Raw genomic sequence first — 21,845 nt, 5'->3', positions numbered from 1 at the left:
CTTTCAATGCACAGGGACCTGGGTGCCCCCTTTCAATGCACAGGGACCTGCGTGCCCCCTTTCAATGCACAGGGACCTGCGTGCCCCCTTTCAATGCACAGAGATCACCGTGCCCCCTTTCAATGCAGAGATGCCAGCGTGCCCCCTTTCAATGCAGAGATGCCAGCGTGCCCCCTTTCAATGCAGAGATGCCAGCGTGCCCCCTTCCAATTCACAGTGAACAGTGTGCCAAGCCCCCCCCTGAGACCAGTGCACTTACCTGTAGCAGAGGATTCTCTTCAGTCCCCCGGCGTCTCCTCGAGTCCTCAGTCCTCCCGCCTCCTCCTTGGCCAATGGCATGAGGTTTGCCTTTCGGCCAATCAGGAAGCGCCTATCTGACCCGCTTCCTGATTGGCCAGGAGGAGGATCCGTGTGACAATAGCGAATTTTCATTCGCAATTGTCACACAATGGGTGGGTTTGGGGCGCACTGCTCTGCGCCCCGAGTCCAGCCTTTCCTGAAGCCTATTAGAGCCTCTGGCTCTAATCAGGTGACAAAAAAAAAAAAAAAAGCCCCATTGAACTCCATGCGTCCAGCGGCCCGCATGTAGATTAGGGGGCCAGATGCATGGATGGGGGGGCGGCGCCCCTGCGTCCCCAACGCACCGGCCGCCACTGCTGTATAGAGGAATCATGACCTCCCTCCTGCTGGTGACCCCTCTAGTGATATAAAGATCTATATAGAGGAATCAGGACCTCCTTCCTCCTGCTGGTGATCCCTCCAGGATTATATTTGCCTTCCCCATTCTCCTGTCACACTGTTTGCCCCTATTGCAGCCACCTGTAATAAGTGCCCTCAAATCTTTTTCCTCTGTACCCCCAATTTTGCACTCTGTCAGAGAAGTCTTTCTCCTGCACAGGGCAGTATAGGGGTCACACTGTGGAGAGGATTTAGCTGACAGCGGAGTTCTCTGGTGCCTTGTACACGATCCAGTGCTGACCAGAGACGGCTCCAAAGTCCCCCCCGGGCGCCAGGTTACCATGGGAACTGTCATCCAGCGCCATGACCCCATAGACTGTCCTCTCCTGGCCTCCGGATTACTGAGCACAATGACCGGCTGGAGCAAACCGCTTAAAGTGATTTTATCACCCAGTGGCTAAGTCCATACATACAGAATAAGAAGAGATACCGAGAATTACACCCAGCATACAGGACAGGAGAAGTAGTACTGTGCAGAGTCCATACATACAGAATAAGGACAGATACTGAGAATTACACCCGGCATACAGGACAAGAGTAGTAGTACTGTGCAAAGTCCATACATACAGGATAAGAACAGATACTGAGAATTACACCCAGCATACAGGACAGGAGAAGTAGTACTGTGCAGAGTCCATACATACAGAATAAGAACAGATACTGAGAATTACACCCGGCATACAGGACAGGAGAAGTGGTACTGTGCAGAGTCCATACATACAGAATAAGAAGAGATACTGAGAATTACACCCGGCATACAGGACAGGAGAAGTAGTACTGTGCAGAGTCCATACATACAGAATAAGGACAGATACTGAGAATTACACCCAGCATACAGGACAGGAGAAGTAGTACTGTGCAGAGTCCATACATACAGAATAAGAACAGATACTGAGAATTACACCCGGCATACAGGACAGGAGAAGTGGTACTGTGCAGAGTCCATACATACAGAATAAGAACAGATACTGAGAATTACACCCGGCATACAGGACAGGAGAAGTAGTACTGTGCAGAGTCCATACATACAGAATAAGAACAGATACTGAGAATTACACCCGGCATACAGGACAGGAGTAGTAGTACTGTGCAGAGTCCATACATACAGAATAAGGACAGATACTGAGAATTACACCCGGCATACAGGACAAGAGTAGTAGTACTGTGCAAAGTCCATACATACAGAATAAGAACAGATACTGAGAATTACACCCGGCATACAGGACAGGAGAAGTAGTACTGTGCAGAGTCCATACATACAGAATAAGAACAGATACTGAGAATTACACCCATCATACAGGACAGGGGAAGTAGTACTGTGCAGAGTCCATACATACAGAATAAGAACAGATACTGAGAATTACACCCATCATACAGGACAGGGGAAGTAGTACTGTGCAGAGTCCATACATACAGAATAAGAACAGATACTGAGAATTACACCCATCATACAGGACAGGAGAAGTAGTACTGTGCAGAGCCCATACATACAGAATAAGAACAGATACTGAGAATTACACCCAGCATACAGGACAGAGAAGTAGTACTGTGCAGAGTCCATACATACAGAATAAGAACAGATACTGAGAATTACACCCAGCATACAGGACAGGAGAAGTAGTACTGTGCAGAGTCCATACATACAGAATAAGAACAGATACTGAGAATTACACCCGGCATACAGGACAGGAGAAGTAGTACTGTGCAGAGCCCATACATACAGAATAAGAACAGATACCGAGAATTACACCCAGCATACAGGACAGAGAAGTAGTACTGTGCAGAGTCCATACATACAGAATAAGAACAGATACTGAGAATTACACCCGGCATACAGGACAGGAGAAGTAGTACTGTGCAGAGTCCATACATACAGAATAAGAACAGATACTGAGAATTACACCCGGCATACAGGACAGAGAAGTAGTACTGTGCAGAGTCCATACATACAGAATAAGAACAGATACTGAGAATTACACCCGGCATACAGGACAGAGAAGTAGTACTGTGCAGAGTCCATACATACAGAATAAGAACAGATTTGGGTCTTTGTTGGCTCCCTGTCTGGTGTGGGGGAGGGGTCAGGCGGTGGAAGGGTCGCCCGGTTCGGGGCGTATTTCGGAAGGCGTTGGCGCTCCACTAACAATCATCATTGGGAATAATAAAGCTCCTTTGTCTCCGGAGTGATCCGTCTTTCCCGGGAGTGTAACAATGGAACACAATTCTCTGCTATCTATGAAAAATCATTCTCCGACCGCTGCAAACCCCCACAAGGGATCGGCAGACGGGTGCGGCGTGGAGGCGGAGGACCACCATTGTTCTCTGGACTGACCATATCCAGGCTCTGTACAAAGAGCACCTGACCCCCCCCCATCCCTACTGACCGGGACCAGCAGAGGTCCATAGTCAGGGAGCGGATGGAAGTCCTGATCTGTGCATTGTAATCCGGGTCATTGATTCCAAGTATAGAAGCCAGAGGATCAGCCTGACCCACAGCTGCATCCCTCGCCTACATTACACCTGCATTCTGTACAGCAGAGCTCACACCTAAAGAAGGGAGAAGCAACACAAGGAGCCAGTTAGTTCTGCTCGCCTGCTGACAAGGGACACGCTGATAGAAGGAGAGATCAGAGTGACAGAGGGATGAGCTCATGGGGTGTGCTGCTTCTTTTTTCACTGTCCAATCACAGAGCAGGGATGGAAATAGAAATGAAAGCTGCAGCAAAAAAAGGAGCAGGTTCCCTCCTCTGCTAGACAGGACTGTGCTTTGTGGCAGAGCTGTGTAATGTTCAGGACTGGATGGATAGAAATACAACTCCTACAACACTTACTCCAATATATGCATTTCATTTGTGTGCTGAGCTGATTGCTTGGAGTTCCGCTTTATTGCGTTGCTCCGCCCACAACTGATATTACAGAATTAAAATGTTACTGAGATAAACCACCGAACATTCTCTTCTATATTATCCTGGACCTGCTGTGCCCAATATGAGGGTTCCCACCATCCCTGTGCTGAGTTTCCCAGTCTGTAAACCTGCTGTGCCCATTATGAGGGGTTCCCACCATCCCTGTGCTGAGTTCCCGGGTCTGTACACCTGCTGTGCCCATTATGAGGGGCTCCCACCATCCCTGTGCTGAGTTCCCGGGTCTGTACACCTGCTGTGCCCATTATGAGGGGTTCCCACCATCCCTGTGCTGAGTTCCCGGGTCTGTACACCTGCTGTGCCCATTATGAGGGGTTCCCACCATCCCTGTGCTGAGTTCCCGGGTCTGTACACCTGCTGTGCCCATTATGAGGGGTTCCCACCATCCCTGTGCTGAGTTCCCGGGTCTGTACACCTGCTGTGCCCATTATGCAGGGTTCCCACCATCCCTGTGCTGAGTTACCGGGTCTGTACACCCGCTGTGCCCATTATGAGGGGTTCCCACCATCCCTGTGCTGGGTTTTCGGGTCTGTACACCTGCTGTGCCCATTATGCAGGGTTCCCACCATCCCTGTGCTGAGTTCCCGGGTCTGTACACCTGCTGTGCCCATTATGAGGGGTTCCCACCATCCCTGTGCTTAGTTCCCAGGTCTGTACACCCGCTGTGCCCATTATGAGGAGTTCCCACCATCCCTGTGCTGAGTTCCCGGGTCTGTACACCTGCTGTGCCCATTATGAGGGGTTCTCACCATCCCTGTGCTGAGTTCCCAGGTCTGTACACCTGCTGTGCCCATTATGAGGGGTTCTCACCATCCCTGTGCTGAGTTCCTGGGTCTGTACACCTGCTGTGCCCATTATGAGGGGTTCCACCATCCCTGTGCTGAGTTCCCGGGTCTGTACACCTGCTGTGCCCATTATGAGGGGTTCTCACCATCCCTGTGCTGAGTTCCCGGGTCTGTACACCTGCTGTGCCCATTATGAGGGGTTCCTTCCATCCATGTGTTGGGTTCCCGGGTCTGTACACCTGCTGTGCCCATTATGTAATAGAAGAATTGTGCAGCGAAAGGAGTAAGACTTGCGGTGGGTCAGTAGTGTTCTGTAGGGATCAGTCCTATAAGTATGAAGCCAGGGAGTGACTCTCCCTCTAGTCTTCAGTGGAACATTCTGGATTTCTAGTAATAATTGTATCTTTTCTTCTCTTTGCAGTTGATATTCGGGAGATAAAAGAGATCCGGCCAGGGAAGAATTCGCGTGACTTTGAGCGCTACCCGGAGGACGCCCGCAAGCTGGACTCTGCCCTCTGCTTCATCATCCTGTATGGAGCCGACTTCAGACTAAAGACCCTCAGTGTGGCCGGTATGTGACCGATATCCTCCCTCCCCTCCCCCGTCATGCTCCTCCTGGGGCTTCAGTCCATGGAGTCCATACCTTGGCACCCGAACGCGCTAACCTCAAGTCTAACTTTAGCCAGACTGTTCATTTTCAATTGAGCGGGAAAGAGATAAAATTTCTCTCTGTGATTCCACCCTACTTCCTGTCTCCATGACACCTATACAGGAAATGGAAGGATGGGGTTGTCACCAGAACAGGAAGTCACAGACAACAGTAAAAATTCCAGCCAGATTGTTTTCAATGGAGCAGGAAGGAGTTAAAATTTCTCTGTGACTCCATTGCGGAGATTCCATTATACTTCCTGTCCTTGTGACACCCATACAGGAAATGAAGGGCTGGGGTTGTCACCAGGACAGGAAGCCTCAGACACCAATAAAAGCCAGCTAGATGGTTAGTTTTTGTGGGAGTGATAATAAGTTAAAAATTTCTCTCTGTGACCCCGTTTCGGAGATTCCATTTTGCTTCCTGTCCCTGTGACACCCATACAGGGAATAGGTGGGGGTGGAAGACAAGACAGGAAGTCAGAGACACCTAAAAAAACTCCAGCCAGATTATTCGTCTTCATTGGAGCGGGAATAAGTTAAAATTTTTCTCTGTGATTGGGGAGATTCCATTTTTCTTCCTGTTCAATTGACACCCATTCAGGAAATAGCAGGGGCGGAGTTGTCACCAGGACAAGAAGTCGCAGACATCAATAAAACCTCCAGCCAGATTATTTTTTTCCAATGGAGTGGGAATAATGTAAAATCTCTTTGTGACCCCATTGGTGAGATTCCATTATACTTCCTATCCTCATGACACCCATACAGGAAATAGGAGGGGTGGAGTTGTCACCAGGACAGAAAGTCACAGACAGCAATAAAATTTCCAGCCAGACGAGTTTTCAATGGATCGGGGAAAGAGTTAAAGTTTTGCAGGTGTCCAGACCCGGGAACACAGCACAGGGATGGTGGGAACCCCTCTCAATGAAGTTTAGGGATCAGGCTTGGCTCGCTTTCAATGGAAAACTATATGTGAAGGGCAACCTGAAGTTTCTTTCTGTGAGTGATCGGGGCTGCCCGAGAGTAGAGTGTGGAGTCCATGGTTCATTTTCTGCTTCAGTGCCCTTTTAATATAGAGGTGTACAAGAGGGTAGGGAGGGCTCTGAGTGTACCCTTCCTCCCCCATATGAGTTATGCAGAGTGAGTGTATGGGGCATTCCAGACTCGCCGGGATTATGATGTGGAAACACTTTTTTTAGTTAGTCTAGTAGTCCGTTATTTCACGTGGAGTGCACAGTGCCAGGTATCCTTACGGAGTAAAATCCTCCCTGTTGAGGTGGTGGTGCCGAACATTCTGGGTGAGGTTGGGAAGATTCGGGGTCTTGAGAAAGACAGGTGGCAGCAGGAGGCCTGGATAAAGGCGTGGAGGAATATCAGGACTCTGTAGCTGCTGTCTGTTGATCTCGGGGTTTGCGGCTTTTCTTTCTGTCCTTGCTTCACTCCCCTAGATTTTCAGATAAAAATATATTTTTGATAAAAGGCTCCATGCATGGTGACGGTGATGTTCCTTAGTCTGGCTCTCTCGTAGGGTTTATGCTGTGCGCAATTTGGTTTATTTATTATGTTCTTGTTTGGTTTTTGGTTTTGTATAGTTATATTCAATTATTTTGTAAATATGTTATTTATTAATTTCTTTATTATGGTTTTAGTGTATAGAAGTTGTTGTTTGTAAGATTTTTCAATAAACAAAATTAACCCCTCATAATGGGCACAGCGGGGGTACAGACCCAGAAAATCAGCACAGGGATGGTGGGAACCCCTCATAATGGGCACAGCAGGTGTACAGACCCAGGAACTCAGCACAGGGATGGTGGGAACTCCTCATCATGGGCACAGCAGGTGTACAGACCCGGGAACTCAGCACAGGGATGGTGGGAACCCCTCATAATGGGCACAGCGGGTGTACAGACCCAGGAACTCAGCACAGGGATGGTGGGAACCCCTCATAATGGGCACAGCAGGTGTACAGACCCGGAAACTCAGCACAGGGATGGTGGGAACCCCTCATAATGGGCACAGCAGGTGTACAGACCCGGGAACTCAGCACAGGGATGGTGGGAACCCCTCATAATGGGCACAGCAGGTGTACAGACCCGGGGACTCGGCACATGGATGGTGGGAACCCCTCATAATGGGCACAGCAGGTGTACAGACCCAGGAACTCAGCACAGGGATGGTGGGAACCCCTCATAATGGGCATGGCAGGTGTACAGACCCAGGAACTCAGCACAGGGATGGTGGGAAACTGCCATTCCACTCCCTGACAGCGAGGTGTGAGGTTGCTGATTCCTTAGCTCGTGTGCTTCCAGAAGCCAGGGGCTAGAGTTGTTTCTCTGCCCCAGGAGGGATGCTGGATCCTGGGGAGGACCCCGGCGGGGGCCCCCTGGATAGGCCTGAGACTAGGCCTCAGCCTATGGAAGACATGGAGCTCGGCCCAAGGAGGGGTGAATCCCTATCTACCTTTAGACGGAGGATTGTGGACAAGCTGACAAGGATTGAGAAAGAGGAGGAGAAATTGGCAGCTTTAAAAACTGAATTTAAAAAGAAAAAGTTGTATTGTGCCAAACTGTACAGTAAGAAGAGACCGGCTCTGAGGCCTGAATTAAAGGACTTGGAGCAAGCTTTGAGGAAGCAGAAAGAGTTGGTGAGCTCTCTGAAGGAAAGTAGCGGAGCTTTTAAGGAAAAATACAGGAATGAGGAACGTTTCAGCCGTATGAGGAGAGGAACCGTTTCCAGCATGGAGAGTGACCCAGCCAGTGAGGAGATTCAGGTACCGACAGAGTCAGCAGAGAGTGAGAAAGTGGGCCCGGAGGATGAGCCCAGCTCTTCAACACCTCAGACATCTGCTGAGCCCCCAATGGCGGAGGCCTCTGTCTCCCTCCCTCTGCAGCAGCAATGTGGAACATCTGAGCAGGAGGTTGAGGGGGGTACTGGCATGTTGGAGTTCATCGCTGAGCTGGAAACCCCTCTGGATGGAAGAAAGTTACATTTTTCTGCGGATTCCTCAGATGAGGATATGGATACCGTTCCTCGCCCTATGAAAGAGAGACCCGTGGAGAGAGGAAGATTCACCATTAAGCCTGCAACAACCAGGAGGGAGTTTGATCCCACCATCAGCCATGACACTGCAGAGGTAACACAGCAAGCAGGTACAGTGTGTGTGCAAAGTGGTGATATGAACTTTATTAATGACAATGTGCTTGCTGAGGGTTGTAGTGCTATGGGCTGTCAGCCCACACCCATAGACAATGTGCAGCATGCAGTGCAACCTGATGCACCTGCTAAAAAAACTTTAAATGCGATTGGTGGGAAAACTGAAAATAACTTTGAGCTTTTGGTTGAAGTGTCTGCAGAGAGGAGCACCACGGACATTGCAAAGGCTTTTCCTGACCCAGATAAAGCTGTTGTTCCTGAAAATGGTGCAGGAGATGCTGGGAGCAGTAGTGCTACAACTGTTGGGGATTCTGCAGTAAAAAAAACTGTGATTGAACCCAGGAAAGCAGCTGAGTGCTTAGAGAAGGGGGAGGGGGTGGGTCTTGTCTCTGCTGCTCCAAAGACTGCAAGGGTTGATTCAGGCTCCTTGTCAGCAGGTGTGGTTGTGTCTAAGGACAATGCTGTAATTACTGGTATGTCTGGGAGGAAAACCTATGCTGGTGCTGCTACAGGATCTGGTAGGGGGGAGCATGGAAATGGTTTATCTTCCTCACTATTTAAAAGGAGGAATGTGGTTCAGCTCAGATGGGAAGGCGAAGGTATTCCCCCATATAGGAGAGCTGTGGTTGATAAGATTCTGCAGATGGGGTTTAGACCCGAAGATATCTTCGCCCTGATCAGTCCGACCGGCTCCTATGAGTATGATTTGTCCTTTATCCGTCCGGAGTCTTTGGACATATTTTGGGAGAAATATGAGCATGTGTGTAGGAGCCTGCCGGACTGGAGAGGGCTCATCCCCAAAGTTGTGTCACGTCAGCCACTTATTAAAATGGTGACGATTCTTGTGCGCAATGAGTCCATACCACAAGGGGATTTATCTGTATGGCTGAGGAGATATGGAGACATCCTGAGCCCCTTACACAAAATTATGGATGACCGAGGAATATGGACGGGGGGATGGTCTGTGCAGCTAAAACTGAGGGTTATTGATAATGTCATCCAGCATCTGCCATCCTCAGCTTTCCTGGGAAGGGACAGGCTGACCATCTTTTATCCAGGCCAGCCAAAACTGTGTAATAAATGTGGGGATAAAGGGCACTTTGCATCCTCCTGTCCAGTGATGAAATGCTCTCTGTGTCAGGATTTAGGGCATTTGGCAAAGGATTGCAACATTATAAGGTGCAACTTGTGCAATTCGGTTGGGCATCCTTATAGCCAGTGTCCCGAGGCAATGCATAACCAGCCTGAGCTCATGAGAGAGTTCTTCCGCCTGGACATGGAGGATGCTCAGAGCTCAGCAGCTAGGGTGCCTGCGATTCCCTCTGAGTCTGTGCCAATGCCCAGTGTGCATGTGTCTTCCCAGTCTGTGCGTTTGCCTAGTGTGCCTGTGTCTTCCCAGTCTGTGATTTCCCAGTCTGTGCCAATTCCCAGTGTGTCAGTGTCTTCCAAATCTGTGGTGCCCCAGTCTGTGCGTTTGCATGTATCAGTTACCGAGAATGTGTCCAATCCTTCTGTGTCTATGTCCTCCAAAATTGCAGAGGCCGCAAGAGGTGCTGATGCAGGGGCATCAAGTGCAGTGCCAGTCCCACCCCCTCGACATTTCAGGGCTTCTATTGGGGACCAGGGGATGCAGAGGAGTGGGGAAAATGGTGAAGAGGCTGGCCTGGTGGCAGATAAGGTAAGGGAGAGTGGGGGTGAAGGGGAGGCTAAGAGTGGGGAGACTGTAATTTGCAGTTTGTCCAAGGATGATGTGGAATGGTTGGAGGAGAAAAGGAAGAAGGGCAAAAGAAAAAAAAAAAGGTGTTCAGTTGCCCAAAGTCCTAAGGTTTTGCCCTTGAAAAATAAGTTTGGGGTCCTGTCAGATGATGACGATGAATGGGACTCGTTGAGTACGGCGTCTTCTATGGATGATGAGTCCCAGGGTGCATTGAAGCGCACTGGTTCTCCAGGAAGAGAGAGTAGTCAGGCTAAGAAACGGCTGCCTCAATTATCCTAATGGCAGTTCCCACTCCGTTAAAAGTGGCAACCATTAATGTTGCCAGCTTAAAATCAGTGAGTGCTCGTCATATGGCCTTATTTTTGCTCAGCGAGTTTGATGCTGACATTTTGTTTTTGCAAGAGACCCATCTCAGTAATCTGGCTGATATACATCTGGCAAAGAAGGAGTGGAAGCGTGGTCCCTCCTTTTGGTCTCTTGCGGCCGAGCCTTACAGCGGGGTTGCGGTCCTTTTTTCTGGTATGGTAACATGCCGACGGGTAATTGAGGTAGAGATTGGGAGATGCATGATTTTGGATGTCTCTGTGAGGGGGCAGGACCTGCGCCTGATTAACATCTATGGTCCCCAGACAAAATGGGACAGGAAATGCCTCTTTACAAAGATTAAGCCTTTTCTTTTTACGGCTCAGCAGGTTATCTTTGGAGGTGACTTCAACACCATTACTAGGCCTAAAGACAGGAGAGGTTTCAGAGATAAGCTGGGCTATGACAGCCTTTTCCTGAATGCCATGGTTAGGGAAGCAGGTCTGGTAGATGTGCACATTAAGCGCTGCCCAGACAGCACGGGGTTCACTTTTCAGCGAGGTAATAGTCAGAGTAGGATAGATAGGTTTTTTTTAAAGGAGGACTCTGCTTTTTCGGCACCTGTTTGTCGGGCAGTGGAGTTTTCTGATCACTGTATTCTATATTTGACTCTGAATGCCTCAGGCGTGCCACCTAGGGGGAGGGGTATCTGGAGATTGAATTCGGCCCTCCTGGATGACGAGGAAGTAAGACAATCCTTTGAGGAATTTTTTCAGGCACAGGTAACTATCCTAGACTTTTGCAACAGTAAGTCAGAATGGTGGGAGCTTATAAAACAGCGGACTGTTAGGCTTTTCAAGGCCATAGGGAGAAAGAGACAGCAAGATAAGTATATCACCTACCAGCGTTTGCGGAGGAAACTTGACCGCCTTGTATCGAATGGAGGAGATTCTGGGGCGATCTCTGAGGTGAAGCTCCTCCTGAGGACCCATCAATATGACCGGCACGCCTCTTTGGTTCAGGAAAGGGACTATGGGAAATACCATTCGCCTGACCCTTACCAGAATTGTAAACAGAGCGTAGCAGTTAAGACGGTCAATGGCCTGAAGGACAGTACGGGCTCTCTGACGAAGTCTAGGTCAGGGATCCTGGAGGTCGTCAGGTCATACTATGCTGATCTCCTGGGAGGAAAGAACCTTGATCGGACAGGGATGTTGAGTTTTTTGGACTCTACGCCAGGTCTGGAAAATATTGTTCCTTTTGATGAATTTGACAGATGAAATCACTGCAGATGAGGTGATCCAGGCTATTGATAAACTAGCCATCAGGAAAACGCCAGGGCCAGATGGTTTGACAGCCGAATTTTATAAATGTTTTAAGAAGATCCTGGCTTCACACCTTGCGGAGGTTTTTAATGGCTGTTTGCATGAGGGTTCTCTCCCTCCTTCCATGAGGCAATCTGCAGTGGTTCTTCTGTCAAAGGGCAAAGATCCTTCGATGATTGAGAATTGGCGCCCCATTAGCCTTCTTAATGTCGATAGAAAGATACTGGCAAAGATTTTTTTCTGGCGATTATCATCAGTGGCAGGTGATTTGTTATCCCATCACCAGCACTGCGCAATCCAGGGTAGAAGCACTTTCTCAGCTGTGTTAGCTGTCCGGGAGGCCTTGGAGCGTTGTAGGGCTGCTGGTTGGGGTAAATATCTGCTGACATTGGATCAGGCTAAGGCCTTTGATAGGGTTAATCATGAGTACCTATGGCTCCTTCTTGGCAAGTATGGCCTGGAGGGGGGTTTCATTGATTGGCTCAAGATTTTGTACAAAGGGGCTGAAAGCTTTCCTCTGGTTAATGGTTGGGTTGGGCAGCCCTTTGTGGTTGGCTCAGGTGTGCGTCAGGGGTGTCCTTTGAGTCCTCTGCTATATGCGTTTGCAATCGACCCCTTCATTAGAAGGCTAGAGAGTGGACCATTGTGTGGGGTACCTTTGGGCATCGCTGGTGAGCCTCCTTTGAAGGTTGTGGCTTATGCTGATGACGTTTCTGTTTTTGTCTCTGGGACTGGGGAAGCGCAGGAGGTGGTCTCAGTGACAAGGCAGTATGCGGAAGCATCAGGTTCAAAGGTCAACCAGGACAAGTGTGAAGCTTTCTGGATGGGCGTGGAAGGTGAGAGCTTTGTTCTCCCGGATGACTTCCCGGAGCCCCAACAAAAAATTAGAGTTCTAGGCATTGAATTTGGCCCAGGTGACTATGGTCATGCAAATTGGGTGAGCAGGCTGGAGAATGCCAATGCCAAGGTGGCGAGCTGGAAAAGTTGGCGGTTTTCCTTAAGGGAAAAGGTTGATCTGATCAAAGGTTACCTGATTCCAATTTTTCTGTATGTCAGTTTTGTCTGCATTTTGCCAGTGTCTCTCTATACCAGGATCTATAGTTGTTTCTTCCAGCTGTTATGGGGAAACAGAATAAACCTTGTCAAAAGGAGTGTGACTTATCTTCCTAGGCGGGAGGGTGGTCTAGGAATGATCAACCCTGTAGTCTTTTTCTCTCTGATGTTTGTAAAGTACAACCTTGGTAACATGTTGGCAGAGAGACCGCCTGGGTGGGTTGGTATTTTCCAGTCCTGGTTTAGGCCCTTTCTGCGAAACTGGGAAAATGGTGGGCCAGTGAAAAGCCTGAGGGTCAAGCATGATAAGCTCCCGACTTATGTTGCCCCGTGTTTGAAAATACTTCGGCAGTGGCAAGTAACGGCAGGGGAGATCAGATCTCTTCCAAGGAAACTTCTTGAGAAGCGGATCATGAGCTCTGTTTTTTGCGAACCACTGGCCTTAAGGGATTGCCCAAGCCTAGTTTTGGGGGAGGGTTTGCGTTTGATTAATTTGGAGAGAATCCCAATGAAGTTTAGGGATCAGGCTTGGCTCGCTTTCCATGGAAAACTATATGTGAAGGGTAACCTGAAGTTTCTCTCTGTGAGTGATCGTGGCTGCCCGAGAGTAGAGTGTGGAGGTGCGGTGGAGTCCATGGATCATTTTTTGCTTCAGTGCCCTTTTAATATAGAGGTGTACAAGAGGGTAGGGAGGGCTCTGAGTGTACCCTTCCTCCCCCATATGAGTTATGCAGAGTGGGTGTATGGGGCATTCCAGACTCGCCGGGATTATGATTTGGAAACACTTTTTTTAGTTAGTGTAGTAGTCCGTTATTTCACGTGGAGTGCACGGTGCCAGGTATCCTTACGGAGTAAAATCCTCCCTGTTGAGGTGGTGGTGCAGAACATTCTGGGTGAGGTTGGGAAGATTCGAGGTCTTGAGAAAGACAGGTGGCAGCAGGAGGCCTGGATAAAGGCGTGGAGGAATATCAGGACTCTGTAGCTGCTGCCTGTTGATCTCGGGGTGTGCGGCTTTTCTTTCTGTCCTTGCTTCACTCCCCTAGATTTTCAGATAAAATATATTTTTGATAAAAGGCTACATGCATGGTGACGGTGATGTTCCTTAGTCTGGCTCTCTCATAGGGTTTATGCTGTGCGCAATTTGGTTTATTTATTATGTTCTTGTTTGGTTTTTGGTTTTGTATAGTTATATTTAATTATTTTGTAAATATGTTATTTATTAATTTATTTATTATGGTTTTATTGTATATAAGTTGTTGTTTGTAAGATTTTTCAATAAACAAAATTAACCCCTCATAATGGGCACAGCAGGTGTACAGACCCAGAAAATCAGCACAGGGATGGTGGGAACTCCTCATAATGGGCACAGCAGGTGTACAGACCCAGGAACTCAGCACAGGGATGGTGGAAACCCCTCGTATTGGACACAGCGGGTGTACAGACCTGGGAACTCAGCACAGGGATGATGGGAACCCCTCATAATGGGCACAGCAGGTGTACAGACCCGGGAACTCAGCACAGGGATGATGGGAACCCCTCATAATGGGCACAGCGGGTGTACAGACCCGGGAACTCAGCACAGGGATGGTGGAAACCCCTCATAATGGGCACAGCAGGTGTACAGACCCGGGAACTCAGCACAGGGATGATGGGAACCCCTCATAATGGGCACAGCAGTTGTACAGACCCAGGAACTCAGCACATGAATGGTGGGAACCCCTCATAATGGGCACAGCAGGTGTACAGACCCGGGAACTCAGCACAGGAATGATGGGAACCCCTCATAATGGGCACAGCAGGTGTACAGACCCAGGAACTCAGCACAGGAATGATGGGAACCCCTCATAATGGACACAGCAGGTGCACAGACCAGGTAACTCAGCACAGGGATGGTGGGAATCCCTCATAATGGGCACAGCAGGTGTACAGACCCGGGAACTCAGCACAGGGATGGTGGAACCCCTCATAATTGGCACAGCAGGTGTACAGACCCAGGAACTCAGCACAGGGATGGTGGGAACCCCTCATAATGGGCACAGCAGGTGTACAGACTCGGGAATTCAGCACAGGGATGGTGGAACCCCTCATAATGGGCACAGCAGGTGTACAGACCCGGGAACTCACAGACACTCCAACAGAGGTTCTAACCCTTTCCCAGCTCCATTCAAAGCAGAATAAAAAAGTTTTGTGCGGGAGTTAAGGGTTAATTCGGGTGAATGGTTGCACTGCAGGTTGGTGATGCAAGAGTCAGCCAGAAAATTAGCATTTTTAGTAGGTTGCCAATGGCCCGTCTCATGACAAGTTCCCTTTATAAAGGAGCACGCAGAGATGGAGGTTGGCTGTCACCGGCAGTGCGGGGGTGGAGGCAGACCACACTGAGTTATATTGGGTGAGTTGCGGTTGCGGTGTGGGCGCTGCGTTCACCACTATGACCTCATCCCAGATCATCAGTGGGTCTGCAGTGCATATATCATCTCCTCAACACTTTCCAAATGCCATCTAAAAAGCAATCCAGCACAGTTCTCTTAGCCACATAAGCGAATGAGCCCCATTCACATATCGCGTAGCGGACACTATATGCGTTACGCGATTTTTATGCAATTTCACGTGTGGCACGTCGGGCAGCCCATTGGCTGCAGCAGACTGCTCTATGCGCGTTTTTTTCGCCCAAAAGAAGTTCCTGCTTCTTTTTTGAGCGACAAACGTAGCGAGATTTTGAAAAAGCGTTTTGCCATGATTAGTGCGTGATTCTGTCCTGCCACGATTGTGACGAAATTGCACCGGGTTTGAGGTACCGTTAAAAAAATAAATAATGATACCCAAATGTGTCACGCGTTTTGCCCGCGAGTTGGAATCCAAATCGCGTAATGTGAATGGGACCTAAGGGATGTCACTCAACTATAAGAGATACTTTGCTATACATTATACAAGAGATACTTTGTTACCTTTCCTTACATTTTTCAATAAAAAAAAACTGTATATTGGCAGTTTTTCTACGTTTTTTATTTTTTAGCTTTGGATGGAGCATGGAAGGATTAGAATCCATCAGGTTTTTTTTTTTTAACCACTTAAGCCCCAGCCCTATTTCGGACACTTTTTGTTTACAAGTTAAAATCAGTATTTTTTCATAGAAAACTACTTAGAACCCCCAAACAATATATATATATTTTTAGCAAAGACTCTGGAGAATAAAATGTCTGTCATTGCAATATTTTTTGTCACGCGGTCTTTAAAACGCCATTTGTTTGGAAAAATTACAAAAAATCACATTTCACTGCATTTAAAAAATACTAAACAGTAAAGGTGGCCCATTTTTTTTTGTATATTGTGAAAGATGATGTCACGCTGAGTAAATAGATACCCAACATGTTATGGTTTAAAATTGCGCCACCCCCCCAACCCCCCCCCCAGTGGGATGGCGACAAACTACGGTCAATAGAAATCTCAATAGACGACGCTTTAAATTTTTTTAACAGTTACCAGTTTAGAGGTAGAGTGTAGCTCTTTTTTTTTTTTATTATTGCTCACTCTCTGGCGATCGCGGCGATACCTCACATGTGTGGTTTGAACAGTGATTTAATTTGCGACTCGACTTCCGCATACGTTTTCTTTCGTGTGCGAGCTAACGGTGACGGGGCGGCTAAAATGTTTTTTTTTCCTATTTATTTTATTTATTTTTTTTTTAACTTTATTACAGGTTTTTAAAAAAAAAAAAACTGATCACTTTTATTGCTGTCACAAGCAATGTAAACATCCCTTGTGACACCAATATGTAGTGACAGGTACTCTTTATGGAGGGATCGAGGGTCTAAAAGACCCTCGACCCCTCCACTACACTTTCATGTATGCAAAACGCCGAAAACTGCGCTTTTGCATACAGCCGTTTTTTAAATTTGCCGCCTTTTGCAGCACAGTAACCTGGAAGTGACGTCACGGACGCCGCCTCCGGGTTACGTCATCGGAGACCCGATCGAAGCCATTTCCGGCATTGATCGGGACTCCATCCAGCCGGCTGGGTGCTCGGGGCTCCCGGTGGGAGGGTAGCCCTGAACAAAGTCACGGAAGGCGGCGGGAGGGGGGGGGGGGGGAGTCCCCTCCCGCTCACCCAGGTAACGATCGAGCGGCTCCCGAGCCGCATCAGTCGTTACCGACGGAAAGCCGACCGTCGGCTGTTAACCACGGTACCGGGATGGTGCCTCTAGCTAGAGGCATCATCCCGGTATAACGCCGCAAAGTCTGCCGACGTAGATCTACGTCACTTTGCAGTAAGTGGTTAAAAAAAAAAAAAGATATATATATGGGTAAAATAATTTAATTTATTAATAATAATTTAATTTTAAATCATTTATAAAAATTCTACCCAATGCATACCCAAGTGTTTCATAAACACATGTCTGGTCATAAAGGGGGGTAAAACTTCAGGAGGGCAAGTGGTTAAAGTGGTTCTGGACACACACTATACAACTTTTGTTGTTCAATTTCCTTTAGATTTACCTTCAAGTATGTAGTGCAAGGGCCGGCCTGATTGCATACAAATTGAAAGTGTTTAGGTATGATCTCATATTATATAGTTTCGGTAAATCTAAAGGAAAAAAATCTAAAGAAGATTGTATAGTGTGTATCCAGCTTAACCAAAGACGTAGCAGAATATATTTTGGCCTAAATTTAAGAAGACATTTTTTTTTTATTTATTTATTTATTATTTTTACTATATTTTATAGCAGAAAGTAGAAAATATTGTCTTTTTTCGTTTATATAATAAAAATAAATAAACAATACTTTTTATTGTTTATTTTAAAAATTAAATCATCAAAAAACAACTTCTGATAAGCTTAAGATATTATATGGGGATGTCTATACATCACCACCAAGTGCTCCAAATAGTGCAATAAGGTGATGCAGGGATCTTTTCAAGTGACTCCTCGCAGCTAAAAGTGAGTTGTGCTAGCTTCTACAAAGACCAAAGTAGGCTTGTTAACAAGATGGCGGAAGTGACGTGTCACGTAGATCCCACCCAATACGTTTCGTCAGAAACGTCTGACGTCATCAGGAGTCACATGACCGGACACGCCCCTTCCTTCTATTTATATCACCGCCATATTAGGATATCCAATCCCTTTCAATACTTCCATACCATAATTAAAACCACTTTTATTTATGGCAGGGACGCCAATTTGCGTTCCAAGAGGGCGGAAGTGACGTGTCATGATCCCACCCAAAGCGTTTTGTCAGCAACGTCTGACGTCATCAGGAGTCACATGACCGGTCATGCCCCTTCCTTCTATTTATATTATATCACCGCCATATTAGGATATCCAATCCATTTCAATCCTTCTATACCATAATTAAAACCACTTTTTTTGCATCCGCGAATGGTAAGATATATATATCAAAAAATAAATGATACTGCCCATATTATTTAAAAATCTTCAACTAAAAATACTTTATTAAAGAGGGTGTAAACCTTTAGAAAAAAAAAACCTAAAAGACAAAGGCATAATGTGTAGTGTGAATCACATACTAGGCTCATTATGAAATACTTACCTTAGAACGAGGCCCCCACAGTGCCGCCCGCTCACCGGTAAAATGGCCGACATGTTCAGCTGTCTTACTTTCGAGTTCGCGACATCCGCCCATCTTATTGGCTGGCCGGAGCCGTGATGACGTCACTCCCATGCATGCGCGCTGGAACCGCCGTTCATGGCACAGCGCTCTGAAGGGGAACGGCAGGGGCGGGCGTTCCTTCAGAGCGCAGTCACGGATGACGTCATCGGCTGCATGCAATGTAAATATCTTCTAAACGGTGCAAGTTTAGGAGATATTTACAGTACCTATAGGTAAGCCTTATCATAGGATCACCTATAGGTACAAACACTACCTGGAGGTTGACAACCACTTCAGATGACTCATAAAGAATATGTACATAACACTCCCTCTAGGGGTGGCAGGTGGTAACACACCTATTTAATATTTAGCCCCATCTAGTGGGAACTTTAGAGAACACAACCCGGTTAATGTATCAGAAATGATATGAAATATGAAAAGTAACAAATATGAAAAATAATACAAAAAAAAGGGTGTGTGTATATATATATATATATATATATATATATATATATATATATATATATATATATATATATATATATATATATTTATAATATAAATATATATAATATACATATATAATAAGAAAGCTCTATTTGTGGGGGGAAAAAAAGGACATAAATGTATTTATTTGTGTACAGCGTCACACGACCACGTGATTGTCAGTTAAACTAATGCAGTGCCATAACGCAAAAATGGTCTGGTCATAAAGGGGGGTAACCCTTCTGGAGGTGTCCAAACTAAACAAACTAAAACTACATTGTTTTTCTCAATGTGTAATTTATATAAATTATTAATATTATAATCATTTTCATTAACCCCATATTGACGCAATAGATGGGCTTTAAACCTCTGCGCCCTATATATGTGTTCCTGTCTTTGTGTCGGGAGCAAAAAGATGGGGCTTTCACCGATCAAGACCTGGGACTGGTTACCCGATCACTGTGATAGTCTCTGATTGGTGGTTAACCAAAGACATGTAGCAGAATATATTTTGGCCTAAATCTATGAAGAAATTTGATTTTTTTTTTTTTTTTTTTAATTTATTGGATTTGTTTTATAGCATAAAGAAAAAAAATATATTTAAAAATATAATAACATATATATATATAAATGTTATTATATTTTTAAATATATTTTTTTTCTTTATGCTATAAAACAAATCCAATAAATTAAAAAAAAAATTTTCTTCATAGATTTAGGCCAAAATATATTATAAATATAATAAATAAAAAAAATTATATATAATTTTTTCCCCAAATTTTTAGTCTGTATAATAATTTTCGCTCATATAATAAAATAAAAACAGTGGTGATCAAATACCACCAAAAGAAACCTCTATTTGTGTGAAAAAAAATTATTTAAATTCCATTTAGGTACAATGTTGCGTGACCGCGAAATTACCAGGTAAAGTTGCGCAGTGCTGAATAGCAATAAAATGGCCTGGTCATAAAGGGGGTAACATCTTCTGGAGGTCAAGTGGTTAATGTGCAAAAAGCTACCTTGTGGCTGCATAGAGTAACCCATTGAAATGAACGGGCTGCCCTATATGCGTAGTGTGAAAACATGCACAAAATGCGAATAAACTTCGTTTTCCTACTTCCCGCAAACCGCCATTCCTGTCCCTGTACGTCGGCTTGGAGAAGTGGTTGTAGCGGGATGATCTGCAGCTGCAGGCATCACCCCGGTACTGTTCTTTAGAGTCGGCGGTCGGCTTTCAGAAGATAACACGTGATGTGGCTCAGCAGCCGCTTGGCCATTATCCCAGCGAGCGGGAGGGGATGCCCATCCCCCCCCCTCCCTCCCATGGCTCTGCCTGGGTCTCCCGTCCCACCGGCATGCCCGCCGGCTGGTTGGAGTCCCGATCAAAGCCGGATTCAGTTTGATCGGGTCTCCGATGTAGTAACCCGGAAGCGACTTCATGACGCCACTTCCAGTTTACTCAGGTGCTAACGGCGCCGAATTTGAAAGAAAAATTGTCAATATTAAAAAATGCTGATTTCAGCATTTTGAATACATTGAAGTGTAGTGGAGGGGTTTGGGGTTTGTTAGACCCCCGATCCCTCCATAAAGAGTACCTGTCACCGCCTATTACTGTCACAAGGGATGTTTACATTGCTTGTGACAGCAATAGAAGTGATCAGATTTTTATTGTTTTTTAAAAAACAGTGCTAAAAATAAAAAATTTAATAAAATAAATTTTTTAAAGCGCCCCTGTCGCCATGAGCTCGCGCACGAAAAAAAAAAACGCAAACATAAGTCGCGCATGTGAGGTATCCCCGCGATCACCAGAGCGAGAATAATAACTCTAAAAAAAGATCCACACTTTAACTCTTAACTGGTAGCCGTTAAAAAATTTTAAAATGTCGCCTATGGAGATTTTTAAGTACCGTAGTTTGTCGCCATTCCACGAGTGTGCGCAATTTTAAACCTAAATTTTTAGGTATCCATTTACTCGGCATGACATCATCTTTCACAATATACAAAAAAATTGGGCTAATTACTGTTTATTTTATTTTTTTTTAACCACTTCAATACAGGGCGCTTTCACCCCCTTCCTGCCCAGACCAATTGTCAGCTTTCAGCGCTCTCACACTTTGAATGACAATTGCGCGGTCATGCTACGCTGTACCCATATGACATTTTTATTATTATTTTCACACAAATAGAGCTTTCTTTTGGTGGTATTTAATCACCACTGGGTTTTTTATTTCTTACAAAAAAAATAAAGAAAAATGACAGAAAATTAAAAAAAAAAAAAGTTTTCTTATTTTCTGTGAGTAAATTTTGAAAATAAATCATTTTTCTCCTTCACTGATGTGCGCTGATGAAGCGGCACTGATAGGCTGCACTGATGGGCACTAATAAGGTGGCACTTATGAGCACTGATGAGGAGGTACTAATATGCCACACTGATAGGTGGCACTGATAAGCACTGATGGGCGCTGTAATTTTGCACTGATGGGCACTGAAAGGTGGCACTGATGGGCATCGAGAGGCAGCACTAACGGGCTGCACTGATGGGTGGCACTAATGGGTACTGATGGGCGGCACTGATTAGCACTGACGGGCGGCACTGATGGGCAGCACAGATGAGCAGGCACAGATGGGCACTGACTGGCAGCATTATGGGCACTGTGGGCGCTGATGGTGGGCACTGATTGGCACTGTTTTCACTTTTCTCTAATCAGTGTCCTGATAATCTGTCCTGGTCTCCCCTGTGAGGAGGAGCCACTGACCGGCTCTCCTCACCACACACTGACAGTGTGAGGCGAGGAGAGCCGATAAACAGCACTTCCTCATTTACATGAGACCGGCTGTGATTGGACACAGCCGATCACATGGGTAAAAAGCCACGTCATTGACTCTTTACCAAGATGGGATGCCGCCATATGACGGCGCGGCCACGATCGCCGCACTGCGCGCCCCCTTGGGCGCGCGAGAGAGGCCGTTCTGGTGCGCCGTCTATGGCGGCATCCCAGAACAATAGCTGCACCGCTCCGCCGTTATTTGACGGTGGGCGGGTAGTAAGCGGTTAAATGCAGTGAAATTTACTTTTTGCCAAAAAATTGTGTTTGAAAGACCGCTGCAC

General features: G+C 46.4%; 1 protein-coding gene across 1 annotated transcript in view; it reads left to right on the top strand.

Moving 5' to 3' along the window:
• The window catches only part of LOC309557077 (1-phosphatidylinositol 4,5-bisphosphate phosphodiesterase gamma-1-like), a 232,332-nt gene that overhangs the window by 57,847 nt on the left and 152,640 nt on the right, over nt 1–21,845 (top strand). Inside the window, exon 2 of the mRNA XM_082259683.1 lies at nt 4,869–5,018. Coding sequence (XP_082115809.1) covers nt 4,869–5,018 — 150 coding nt within the window. The remainder of the gene's footprint in view (nt 1–4,868; nt 5,019–21,845) is intronic.

Source organism: Pelophylax lessonae (genome assembly GCF_965119305.1).
Source record: "Pelophylax lessonae genome assembly, chromosome: 5".
Lineage (NCBI taxonomy): Eukaryota > Metazoa > Chordata > Amphibia > Anura > Ranidae > Pelophylax > Pelophylax lessonae.
This window is presented reverse-complemented; position numbering and strand designations above follow the sequence as displayed.